The 13,425-nt window shown below is 38.3% G+C and overlaps 1 protein-coding gene across 1 annotated transcript; it reads left to right on the top strand.

The window, feature by feature from the left end:
• The first annotated feature begins 4,137 nt into the window (after window positions 1–4,137).
• Window positions 4,138–13,132, top strand: Rbm43 (RNA binding motif protein 43). The gene is made up of 4 exons (XM_005315811.5): window positions 4,138–4,387; window positions 8,412–8,622; window positions 10,640–10,731; window positions 11,499–13,132. Exons 1-4 carry the CDS (start codon window positions 4,385–4,387, stop codon window positions 12,255–12,257), a joined length of 1,065 nt encoding a protein of 354 aa, XP_005315868.2. The 5' UTR covers window positions 4,138–4,384; the 3' UTR covers window positions 12,258–13,132.
• The last annotated feature ends 293 nt before the right edge of the window (window positions 13,133–13,425 follow it).

Raw genomic sequence — 13,425 nt, 5'->3', positions numbered from 1 at the left:
ATGCAAAGCTAGGGGCTCATTACTTCTCCCTCTAGATACCAAGAATGGCTGAAGGTAGCACATGGTTCCTGCCCTCTCTGGGTTTAAGTGTAATTTGGAAAGAGACCCAGTTTATTAGCATTTCATTGTTCTTAATTTGTGGAAACTTTAAGCATAAAATTTAAAATCCTATTCAGAGAAGGTAAAGTTCTTTTTTTGGTGAAGGACATTTATTCTGACATTATATGTTTCATGAAGAGCTGGAAAGTCGAATTAAGTCATATTTAGACAAGAAATTTAGAAGTTTCTAAACCTTTTAAATGCTAGCTTCCACCTGAAATTAAAAGGGAAAAGTTTTTTTTCCCTGATATTTTTAGGTTTTAGTACCATCAGAAGTATTCATTATTTTTATATTTTTGTTAGAAATGAAAGCTGGTGGGCTGGGAATGTGGCTCAAGCGGTAGCGCGCTCGCCTGGCATGCGTGCGGCCCGGGTTCGATTCTCAGGACCACATACCAACAAAGATGTTGTGTCCGCCAATAACTAAAAAATAAATATTACAATTCTCTCTCTCTCTTTCTCTCTCTCCCTCTCTCACTCTCTCTTTAAAAAAAAATTTAAATAGCTTCTTCTGTCTGTTATGCTTGATATTCTATTTAAAAAAAAAAAAGAAAAAAGAAAGCTGGTGTCTAAAAATGTTAAAATTCATGATAAATCTTTATATTTACCGTTTAAAAATCCTATGCCTATTTTTCTTTGGAAATAGTCAGATTAAAGCTCTTGAAAATGTTGAGAGTGTCTTATTCTGTCATCTGTTGCTATTATAGATAATCTCAGACTTGATAATTTATAAAGAATAGAAGTTTAGCCAGGCATGGTGGTGCACAACTGTAATCCCAGCTACTCAGGAGGATGAGGCAGGAGGAATGGAAGTTTGAGGCTGGCGTCAGCAACTTAGTGAGACTCTGTCTCCAAAAGACAAAGGTGGGGCTGTTTGGGGATGTTGCTCAGTGGTAGAGCATGCCTGGGTTCAATCCTTAGTTTGAGGATAAGGGGGAAGCCAGTTTTACCCATCATGCACAATGTCTAGTACAACTTGGCAGGGGAGTCTCTGTATCCTTATCGCTTGGAAGCCCCATCTTGAGATATACCTCCAGAATCACAGAGCTGGGTAAAAGCAGAGTCTGGAGAGACTTGGACTATTAATTAAATGCTGTGATCCAAAATTGACCCTTGTCATTTCTTCTCATATCTCAGTCAAGAAATAGTTACCTAGGCCCATTCAGATATAAGGAGACTAGAAAATCCTTGTAAAGTTAGGAGAACCAGGTTTGGCTGGGCCAGAATAATCACCAGCATAGTTTGCCTTGTCCTTTGAATCACTATCATTTGGTTCATTCTTCTTCATACACAAAATATATTTACCTCATCCCCGAAAGAACAGAACCAAAAATTCCATCCAATCAAGACATCAAACTCAGAAAGTGTGAGCTCTCAGTGACTCGTGGCAGTTTCTGTATCAGGTCTGAACTGTATCTAGAGACTGCAACACACCCAATATTCAGTGATGGAACTGAGAATGGTAAGTGCAATAAACTCTCCCACGTGGAAAGGGAAGGAGTGAGAGACACTAAGCCAAAGCAATTCTGAAATCTCATTGAGTAGATGTGTGCACCATACCTGTAATGTGTTGAATTTTGATTTAGACCCTGATTTCATTCCCTGGAAATTCTTTTCTTGCTGATTGTCTTAATATTTCCTGGACATTCTTTTTTTTTTTTTTTCAAATATTCTTCTTGGCCATTTCTAGAAAGGGTGTTCGAAATGTATTCTTCTGGAATCTGAAACCCTCAGTGCACTTCCTGGAATCAATATTTGGAGCCAAAGTTTATATTTATCCCCTCTCCCCCCACCCACCTGGATTGAACTCAAGAGAGCTTTATTACTGAGCTATATACCCTGTCCTTTTAGTATTTTATATATATATATTTCTTTCTTTTTTTTTTTTTTGGGTCTTGCTGGTTGCTGAGGCTGGCTTTGAACTTGTGATCTTCTTGCCTCAGTCTCCCCAATCTCTGGGATCACAAGTGTGTGCCATTATAGATTTTAAGATTTAAGTTCTGGCACCAAAGATTTTAAGATTTTCAATACTCCCAGCTTCTTCAGACCGTCTTTCACTCATTGAATGGTCTTGATACTCTTATTGAAAATTATTTGACCATATGTATTAGTCAGGGTTCTTCAGAGGAACAGAACCATTAGGAAATACATAGATATTTAGAAGGAGATTTCTTATGAGGGACTGGCTCATGAAGAGAAGTTGCATGATCTACTTGCAAGCTGGAGTCCTGGAAAAGCTGGTCCTGTAATTTCAGTCTGAGTCTGAAGGCCCAAGAATCACAACTGCTAGTGTCTGAGAGCAGGGGAGGGATGTTCCTGCTCCAAAAGGAAGAATGTATTTACCCATCTTCTACCTTTATGTTCAACAGATTGGATGGTGCCTATCCATATTCGTGAGGGTGGATCCTTTTTACTTCAGTTTTCCAATTCAATTGCCATTCTCTCCTAGAAACATTCACAGATATACCTAGAAATAACATTTTACTGGGCATTCTCTAGCCCAGTCAAATTGACACATTAACTATTACATGTGTTGTCAGCTTTTCATTTTATATCATTAAATTTTAGATTCTTATTAGGCATTCAAATGGGTACCTGAATATATGAATATGGAGATAAACTATAAATTTTGTGTAAATCTACCTCATTCTGTTTTAAAATCTTCATAGCCTCATGTCTTGTAGAGATACCATCATCTGTACAATAGAGAGCTCCACTCATTGAGTGGATCCGTTTTTTAAAAGAAATTATTATTACCTGTGTAACAAGAGACATACAATTAAAAATTTTATACAACATCTTAGTATCACTTGCTACTTTCACTTCAGGTTTACTACTAAAAATGAATCGCTAAGTCTAAGGATATGTGCCTTTTATTTCTTGCATTTTACGTGTTCATAGTGTAGAATTGAGAAGGTGTTACATTTTCCTAAGCCATCCTAAAGGTCACTCTTCTATAACAACAACAACAAGGTGATCAAGAGAAAAAGCATAATCTATTTAATCAAAGTTTTATGTGACAGGAGCATTCGGAATTGAAGACCCAGAGAAAACTATTTTTATGCTTATGTTGATGAAGGACAGCTGTGCAGAAACGTGACTGCATCAAAGGTATTATCTAATGATAATAGACTGGCCCAATACCAGGGGCCCAGCAAGGCCGGTTCAGATTCTTCTTGGCTTCCCTGTGTAGCATTCCTTCGTCCTGTGTATAGGGGAGGACTTCTCTAGAACGAGGGTCTCAAAGGAACAGGGAGAAGGCGTAGAGTGACCTTTCTAGGTTCTATGGCTTGTTTATTGGAAGGGGGATTCTAGTTTCCTTCACCCACCTGGAAGAAGAGAAATTCCGGTGTCTTTGATTGGCTAAGGGCAGAAAAGGGGAGGGATACAGGAGGGCCCAGGAAGAAGACTCTTTTGACCGAAGTCCTTCATTTAAAGTACTAAGCGTACTGAGCCATGTTGGAGTGCTGTGGTCTGAGATCCCTCGATAGGGGTCAAAATCCTTCAAAATGTTCCCATGACTTGCAACAACATTGATGTTCTTTACAGACCGGCTAACGCTGGGAAAAAATGGTATCGCGTTGTGATTTCAATGTATATGTCTTTATTATGGATAAGACCAAGCATCTTCACATTGGCCATCCATTTGCCTTTTTCGTGTTCTCTTTAATTTTACTTTGAACTTGTTACCTATGTGGATTCCCTTTGCCCCAAGAGCCAGACTCAGAAATCCAGCACTTCCTGAGTCCAATTCTACAGCAAAGTTTAAAACATAGACAGCATTTATGTTGGCTTTTTACATTTGCATATAGGTGGTCAGCTCCCTATTGGCAGGGACTATGCTTTTCATCCTGTGTATTCGTCAGGGGCCCGAATCTGGGAGAAGAGACCACCCAGGAATACTATAGGGGGAATACTGAGGGTTCAGGAAGGAGCATCCAGAGTCCATTGAGCGCAGGACTGACGTATTACTGGGAGAATCCCTAAATTTCTGCCAGGGAATCTCCGGGCCTGTCTTTGAAAGCGTGCTTTCAAAAGTTGCAAAACTACGGAGGATGTCTGGTCTGGTGCCAGCCGCCCTTCCAAGTCCAGGCTCCCACCTAGAGGCCACCCGCTACAGAACAGCCATGTGGGATGGAAAGGCCGCCCTTTTCTTGTATTGTCTCCAAGTGAGCGGGAACAAAAAAACGAAACCAAAACCAGCTTGCCGGGCCCTCTGCACCGCCCGCGCTCCGCTGGGTTTGGGGCTTCCTCGCGGCCGCCCAGGGCGCGTCTCTCCTCCACCATGGCAAGTCATTTTTCTTTGGGTTTTGTGGTGCAGGGGAGTGCCCATGACGTCGCCTAGGTCCCCCAAGTGGGCGCAGAATCCCTTGGGCAGGTCCAGGGTGCGGGGCTGGGCGAAGCGACGCTCTGGAGGCCCTGGGGCGGCCAAGAGCCACCAATCCCCGCCGCCGGTCAACCCTAGGCGCGATCTCTGCACCTGCCCCTGCTGCGACGCTGCGCGTTACTGGAATTAACCTCGGGCTGCGAGAGGAAGGGCCCAGGCACGGACTGCGACCTCCCGCGCCCACTGCTCCGCACCGCAGTTTCGTGGAGGAGTTGCTTTGCACGCTGTAGGGATCTAACTGTTTTCCTCCCACGAATCGAGGGTGGGGGTTGGGGGCGAGCAAAAGTGGACAGATTACACAGAAATGAAGGTTACAGCTTCGTTTGGAAAAGAGCTAGTTAAGACGGATTTAACCAAGGACACAAGTTAGGGAGGCATCCTGAAGTCTCTCCTGGTGCGAATTCGCTTTTGTGGTTTTGTGGCCTTAGTTCTTTATCCAGAGACACAAAGGGCTCAGTGTTTTCACCATCTGTGCTGGCTAGGAACAACAGACAGCAAATTCAAGACTGAGTTTGTGTGTGTTTGTGTGTGTGTGTGTGTGTGTGTGTGTGTTTCTCTAACAAACATTTGAAACTGTGGCAGAGCCTTTACTTTCTGATCTGAAATCCCTGAGTCCTGGTAATGTAAAAGCAGTTGTGAGATGCAAATGTGCTTTTGTTTACCTGGTGAGAGTAAAGGTATAGTCATTGAAAATAAATAACTGATTTTGAGAAAAGAAATCTAAGTAAACGCAGCGAATGAATCTTCCAATTATTTCCTAGTCCCTTACTTTAAAAAAAAAAATAGTTTGTCTTTATACCTTTTTGGATCCTGACGGCCAAAAGTTTCTTAAAAGATAACGTGGATATGGGAAAAAGTGCCATCACCTTAATGTCTCTTGATTTCAATGCTGTTCTTGTTTCAAAATCCTTGAGAGGAATTTCTTTCTCCAGGTTATTTTTTTTCCCTCCCTAATCGTGGATAGAAGAGATTAGTTATTCTCATTGTTCATAACTGTCCTCAGCAGAATTATATATGTTAGCAATACTTTCTCAGACATATGAAAGAAAGTTAAGGAAGAATCCTGGCAGGTCATTGAAATAAATCACAAGATAATTTATAAAAAAAAAATTAAATTGTTAGAAAACAAAACTCTTGTTTTTCTCTCCTAAAAATACCAGCTCAGAAAGTTCTTTTGATTGAATTATGTACAGACATTTGGATGAAGAAATATGGTATTAGTATTGATGAGGGCATAGAGGTAGAGTGATTTTTTGAATTTAAAGTGATTGATAAATTTTCTTTGACATTGATGCAGAGCAAAAAAGAAATTAATTCTCTATCCACTGACACACTGAGGCTGGTGGGAGTTGTTAGAGCAGGATGTCATCATTACAAATCTAAAGAAATAGAGTTTTCTGAAAAATCTAAAAAAATCTATTCAGTCATTTTTTTTTCTCTCTCTCTCTTGTAATGGAGAATTGTCTTGGGGAAATTGCATTGTACCACTTGGGAATAGGTTGCCTGTAGGCACACTTACCATCTGGTATATTTTTGCTGTTTCATTGTACAATCTAGGTAAATGATTTTCATCCATAAAAGTATCTCCTAAAACAAATAGCCAATAGAGTTTTTCTCATTTTATTTTCTGGAGACATTCCCTTTGTTCTATATATGTATCAACATGAGCCAGTTTCATGCCTCCCCCCTTGCCCAGCTTTTTCTTGGTATCTTTGTCTCATCAATTCAAATTTGACCTCAGCCTTAAAGACCTCTCTTTTGTGGAGCCTTTTTCAGACTCCAGTTAGCCAGAATTAATTAATCTTGCTTTCTAATTTTGGATGGCATTTATTGTAATTTTAGGATTTTATTGTGGATGGTCTGTGTCCTTCTAAAATAGTGTGTTGGACTGCTTCCTCCTTAAAGCAATAAATAGATCTACTTCTTTCATGAATACCAAGCTCTTTTGAAAAGATTTATTTATGTGTCTGCCTCCTCTTTCATGTATAGACCCTTCCCACCTCCACCGTTTTTTATATTAATCCTAAACCCTATCTAAGTGCCCTACGCATAACGATTTACATTCTTGTGGGGGAACTGAATTTCAGGACAAGGGACAAATTTTATTTCTTTGTATGTATCATTATTTCTGAAACTCAGCATATTGCCAGGCATGGAGCACATATTTAATAATACAGTATTTGCTAACTGATTAACTAATTGACAAAATAGTATATATTCTAAAAAATTCAGGTGCATTCAGATGCACCTGATTTAAAGTGAATTAAAATTCACTTCATCAGACAGGTACATTTATTCTTTTATTTTCATCTTAAGGAGTTCTTGGGATGGACAGGACACTATTTGTGTGTTTAAGCTCTTTTCTTACCTCTGGGGAGGATAGAAGTAGTTTGCCAATCCCTGTGGAATCGGATTGTAAGTACAGAGTCCTGTGGACTGAGAGTCCTGAGCTCCTGAGTGGTCTGTTCACCATGGTTCAGGCCCTTGGGCCATCCTGTCCACCCTCAGGTAATTCTTTTGTTGCACAGGCTGGACTAACTGTGTAAGCACTGGGAGAAGTTCACAAATCCACTTCCCTAAATGGGATTGGGGAGCAAATGAGGGCATTATGTGGATAATTCAAGAAGTTCAAAGAGAGTAAACCCAGCACAGTTGGTACTCTGTGCCCAGCCCTGTGGCTACAATAGCACGCACTCTTTTAAAGGCTGGATTTAATTTCAGATACGTCTGCAAGGTGGGATTTACTCCACCACAGAATCCATGTTACTCCTGGGGTTTTGTTTTTTTAATGGTAATTTCCCCCTGATTCTGATAATAAAAGGGATGTATTTTTTACTAGCTTATTTACTTTGGAATCTACAATCCATAAAAAATACAGTCACTTCCACATTACTGTATTTTGTGACTATTTGATTATCTTATTTTACATTTTAATTTTTGAAATTTATATTTCATTTTTAAATTATTTTTAGGCTTTCCTAAAATGAACAATTAATCAACATTTCCACTTATTAAAAAAATAAAGCGATCATTTTTACATTTAACTTTCAAATTTGGCTATAATTTATGTTAGTAGATGGTTAAAAAGCAAAGATCTATTTCCTTTTTAAAAAGTATCTACTAGTTACACTGTTGCCTTTATTGAGTAAGATATTGTCTTCTATGTTATGTGATGGTACTTTCATTAAGTATATTTTAAAATATATTCATAATATAACTGTTTCTCTTATAAGCATTAACTTTGACTTTCAAGAAATACAAATCTTCTGAAAGAACTATTGTAGTTGCTGGTCTTCCTTTTGGCTTTTTAAAAATTCTTTTTATTTTTTAAAACCTTTTTTTTTTTTGGTGCCCCTTGTACCAGGGATTGAACCCAGGGGTGCTTTACCACTAAGCCATATCCTCAGCCCTTTTCCTGTTTTATTTTCGGACAAGGTCTCGCTATGTTGCTCAGGCCCTCACTAAGTTGATGAGGCTGGCTTTAAACTCACAATGCTCCTGCCTTAACCTCCCAAATTGCTGGGATTACAGGTGTGGGCCACCACACCTGGCTAAAAACTTTTTAATTTAAAAATTTTTAGTGCATTGTAGTTATAATAGTGGGGCTCCTTTTGACATATTCATAAGTGCTTAGAGCATAGTTTTCTCCATCTCAATCCCCAGCACTATCATCTTCTTCCTCTACTCCACTGGTCTTCCTTGTATGTATTTATTTTTTATTTGATGCATTACCATTATATATAAATTGGAATGCATTGTGATACAATCATGCATGCACATGGCATAATTTGGTCAACTCTATGCACCAGTTCTTTCCTTTGCCTTCCCTCCTTCCTCCCACTTTTTTTTTTAAACTTTATGTGATCCCACTCTTCATTAAGTAGAGCTTATATTTTTAAATAGTATTCTACTTTTTCTCTTACAGGCATCAGTTTCGAATGTCAAGAAATCGAGAGCTCCTGAAAGAACCATTGTCGTTGCTGGTCTTCCTGTTGGCCTTTTGAGTGATCAGTTGCTGACTACATTAGTGGAGAGTTACTTCCGAGACATTAAAAATGAGGGTGGAGATATTGAAGATGTGATATATCCAACAAGAACCAAAGGAGTTGCATATGTAATATTCAAAGAAAAGAAAGGTATTTCCAAATCAAAGTTTTATAATTTGAGAAATACTTAGTGAAATTAAAATTAGATTTTGTTGAAATGATTCATGGAATTAATAAAATTTGAAGTAGATTTAAAATTATTCTATTCTGAAACTGGCCAGAAATGTATGAAAATGACTCATGATAAAAAGTAACTGGTAAATTTTTGAAAACTCTTAGTAACTGGCAAATTTTTGAAAACTTCTTTTTTCCTATACTTTAAATGTATCTTGGGATAAAAGTTTCATAGAAAACTTGCAAAATGCAGAAAAATGTAGAAAATCCCCCTGCTTAAATGATATATAATTCCACAAACAAGATAACTACTTTGGGACTTTAAGGTGGCTTCAACAATACAATTATACCCTCTGCTGTTCTGTGTTCAAACTATCATATGGATATTCTAACATAGTATCTGTTTTATTGCTTGCCAAATTGAATTGAGAAATACAGTTTGGATCTGAGATAAGATGGAGCCATCCTGTTCCCTAGCCCCATCCCTGACATAGGGGATAGATACAGTTGGGTCTGCAGAGAACACTAACTTGCTATGAAAAAGTATACGGGAGAAGAGAAAGAAAACATGATGGATGGTGCTATTTAAATAGAGTGGCTAGGAAAACACTTTTAAAAAGAATATATAATTTGGTGGTGCTGGGAATCAAACCCAAGGCCTTGTACATGCTAGGTAAGTGCTCTACTGCTGAGCTATATCCACAGCCCTGATGTCATATGTTTAGGTGACATTTGAGCAGGGACCTGAATGAAGTAAGAGAATGAATCATGCAGATAAATGGGAAAAACATTTCAGACTAGATGAAGGACAGGTAGAAATTCCACAGGGGAAACATGCTGGATGTTTAGAGGAACACCAAGGAGGGCTGTGTGGCTGGAGTTTTATGAGATTGGGCTCTGTGTGTGTGTGTGTGTGTGTGTGTGTACAATAGATGTGATTAGACTGGGAGCTGGGGCCAGTTTTTGCTAAGCAGCTATGGGTCAAGGCAAGGTGTCTAGATTTTATTCTGGTAGAGGATTCAGTTCCGAGCAGAAGATTGACACCTTTTCTCAGATGGTCAAATTGGTTGCTGAGGAACAGGAGATACGAGTCATTGCTGCCTTGGAGAGGTGCAGTAGGGCAGCTGATGGGCACTCGTGGGTATTTGTGAATTTTTGAGTTGGCAAGATTGAATGGAGTATGTTCAGGAGGGGGATAATTATCAAGTTGATTTTGGGTCATTGAAGCACCTATTAAGATAATGGAGCAGAGATAAAATTTTGGAAGCAATGCATATAGGGTTGAAGTGTTGAATTGACTAGGAGGTAGACATAGGTTAGCAAAGAAGTTTGAGGACTGAGGTCTGGGGCTTTCTAACATCTAGAGAGTGGGAAAAGATGGAGAATTAGCAAAGGAGCCAGTGAATTAGGAGGAAAACCAGGACAGTGTGGAACCCTGGATTCACAGACATGAGAGTTTATGTGACCAGTATTAGCAGAGTGGGAGATTTACTCTTGGGTTTCTGTTTTCTATTCATGTATGTACTGTGTGTGTGTGTGTGTGTGTGTGTGTGTGTGTGTGTGTGTGTGTTGGCATTGGGAGTTTAACCCCGGGGTTAATTGCGAATTTAACCCAGAGAATTTAACCTTGCTTTACCACTGAGCTACTTCTCCCGCCTTTTTTATTTTTTATTTTGAGACAGGGTCTTGCTAAGTTGCTTAGGGCTTTGCTAAGTTGCTGATTTTGGCCTCAAACTTCCTCAGCCTCCTGAGTTGCTGTTCCTGGCCTATGTGTGTTTCCAAAGAAATATGATTAAGAATATATTAATACACGCAATTAACTTTAATATGTGAACATGCAAGGAAAAAATTATTTGAATGTTGGATTTAGAGGAAAAATATAGGAAAAACTCAGACTTTCTAAATAACAGAATCAAATTTCTCTATTTTTAGGAGTTAAAGTAATTATTAGTGTTATGCCACAACCACTTTTGATGTTAATGTTTCCACTTAGTTGCAGAGAATGTTGTCAGACAAAAGAAACACCATCTAGCAATTCAGAAGACGGTACATGCTCAACTCACAGTCTCTCACTTTAGTGAAAAGGTAAGGTGTGAGCTGAGGGTGTGCTGGGAGTTCTGGGTCTTGTTTGTCCTGTGAAGTCTTTCCTGTGTAAAGAGACACACAGTGTTCTCACCTCATGGATTCAGCTCTCTAACCTGAGTCATGTCAGTACAAAAGACCAAACCTGCTTCTTGAAGTTTTTGCTTTTATATTTCTCTGTTCCTACTTAATGCTTTTAAAGTGACAGTGAGCTTTTGTGTTGTTATAGATAACATCAGGTACCTACCTAGAGATTTATTTTGGATAAAAAATTATGATGCACACTAAAAGGGAGTTTTGAAAGGGCAGGAAGGGTAGAAATAAGAGGAAAAGTGAAATATTTGAAGTGTTGGTTTATAAACCATATTCTGCAAGAAACCTGGCATTCTCTGGAACCATGTGATGAACTTCAAACTGGAAGGGAAGGGTGGGGATGACTCTAGAGGGACTTCTGGAGCAGAACTAGAACAGTTTACACCTATGTGTTGCTTGAGACTTTGTTTCAAAATAGCAATTTGCTTCTAAAAATGATGTGACTGCCTCTGTTTGAGGGTATGTAACAAGGGACTGTGAATCTCAAACTGAACAGCCTGGGTACCACGGATGGGCTGCCTGGGTGTGAGAAGCCAGGAAGTCTGGGTTTGGCCATTAGAGTCTGATTTAAAGTGACTGCACGATAAGAAGTTGGTTAAAAAATGAATTTGTTTATGTTTTTTTTTTTTTTTTGCCTCAGTAGGCAGTGCTATTTTAATTTTTCTTTTTAATTTTAGGTCTTCAGCTCTGTGAAAGCGACCCTTGATCTTTCTGTTTTTCGTGGTCAAATTATACTGGAAAGCCTGGTAATAGACCTGAAAAAGAAAATCCCAACTTTAAACTTCAGCTCCTTGGGACCTGGAGGAAGAATCTCTGTGGAAGGACCCTTTCTGGCTATCAAGAATCTCAAAGAGTCTTTGCTATCAAAAGCAAGTTCTCTTTTAGAAAAAAACAGGAATTTTATGACTGAAGGGAGAAAACAGAACAGACAAAGCCCCGAAAAGAGTCTACAGAGGAGTGATAACTTGGTGGAGACGCTCAGGCCCTTAGTACCTGAAACTGTTAGAAGCCCAGAAATGCTTGTGATGGACACAGATGTTTTCCTTTACCTGAAATGGAAGTGTGAGTTTTATGAAATCACACTGAACAAATTTAATATTCTAAGTCAGGAGAGGGTGGATGGTGACGTCACCACCATTTGTCTGGCAAGTGCTCCAGGTGATTCTGGGCCAAACAGCGTGCAGTACGTAAAGGAGCTCATTGAGGAATGGGTCCAGGCTCTTCACTCTGAGCTTAGGAAAGAGACATTTATTTTGGAAGGAAAGGGAAATAGAGAGAAGAGAAATATTGAACGGGCATGTGAACAACTACAATCAAGACACCTTAGGGTTCTGGTTAATTTTCATAAGACACACATTGACATTATAGGTTCTTCTCCTGACACTTACCTATTTAAAAAAGAGGTCATGAAATTAATAGGGCAAAAGGTTAGTTAATAAAATCTCAGTCATAGATGTTAATAGTGCCCTTCCCTTACCAAGTAGTGACTATACCTGTACCACTCTATCTAGCTCACATTTCACCTTTGGTCACCATCTTTCTTTGTGAGCATTACTATCCTTATGTTGTAGGGGAAGAAACTAGGATTTGGGGAAATTAAAACTCTTGTGAATTTATTCAGCTAACAAGAAATGAGACTGGGAACCTAGGAATGGGAACCTAGTCTATCTGATTACAAAGATAATATCTAAATAAAACTTTGGAAAAACCAAAATTCCAAGAAATCTCATATTCTCTGGAAATCCAAATTATTAGAAAAGAAGTAGCCTAAACACATGGGAGTTTGGATGATCATTATGCCTGTTGGCAATTTGTTAATAGTTACCAAGTCTGTATTTACTTATAGAATTAGAATGATATCAAAAAACTTGGGAAACTACTTGGAAAGTATTTTTAATGGAGGTATTTATTATATATATATCACATATGTAATATCATACATATTATATATTACTATATATATATATATTTCTGAATTCCATTTTCATGAGTTTGCTGGATAGGTGAGGCAGTTCTATTACTTATTTAGCTTATGTGCTTTTATAAAATGTTAGTTCTCCTGTTAAGTTAGGAATTTTGAATGAAATCTACAATTGCTATTTACATGCTCCTTTTTTTACATGGGATTATACCCAGATAAGCTATATAAGTTGAAAATATTGTAAATCTAAAATGTGTTTAATACATGGAACTCACTGAACATCCTGTGTAGAAACACAGCACACTGAAGATTTGCCTTCATGATCACATGGCCAGCTGGGAGCTGTGACTCACTATATGACACTGAATATTGTTAGTTAGAAAATCAAAATTCAAAATATAGTTTTACTGAATGCATATCAATTTTATGCCAATGTAAAGTAAAAATTTGTAGAAAAATTAAATTGTAAGTTGAACAATTGTTAAGTCTACATCTGTATTCTTAACATCTGTGATCTTATTCAAATGCTACTACTTTGATGATATAATTATAAAATAAAAAAAGAAAAAAGAAAAAGCCACAATGATTTATTTCAAAGTCTTTAGCTTCCTTAAATTTAACTTCAGATTAAATTGATTTTAAGTATCTGGGCCACTGCATAGATCTTCCTAGTTGCTCATCTC

This window comes from Ictidomys tridecemlineatus, chromosome 7 (genome assembly GCF_052094955.1).
Source record: "Ictidomys tridecemlineatus isolate mIctTri1 chromosome 7, mIctTri1.hap1, whole genome shotgun sequence".
NCBI lineage: Eukaryota > Metazoa > Chordata > Mammalia > Rodentia > Sciuridae > Ictidomys > Ictidomys tridecemlineatus.
The sequence above is the reverse complement of the archived record's forward strand: the minus strand, read 5'-3'. Positions and strand labels throughout refer to the sequence as shown.

What these genes read in the sequence shown, in the direction of transcription:
- Rbm43 (XM_005315811.5), top strand. An exon ending in AATATTCAAAGAAAAGAAAG is followed by an intron (nt 8,623 to 10,639) that starts GTATTTCCAAAT and finishes GTTTCCACTTAG; the next exon opens with TTGCAGAGAATGTTGTCAGA. An exon ending in TCTCTCACTTTAGTGAAAAG is followed by an intron (nt 10,732 to 11,498) that starts GTAAGGTGTGAG and finishes TTTTAATTTTAG; the next exon opens with GTCTTCAGCTCTGTGAAAGC.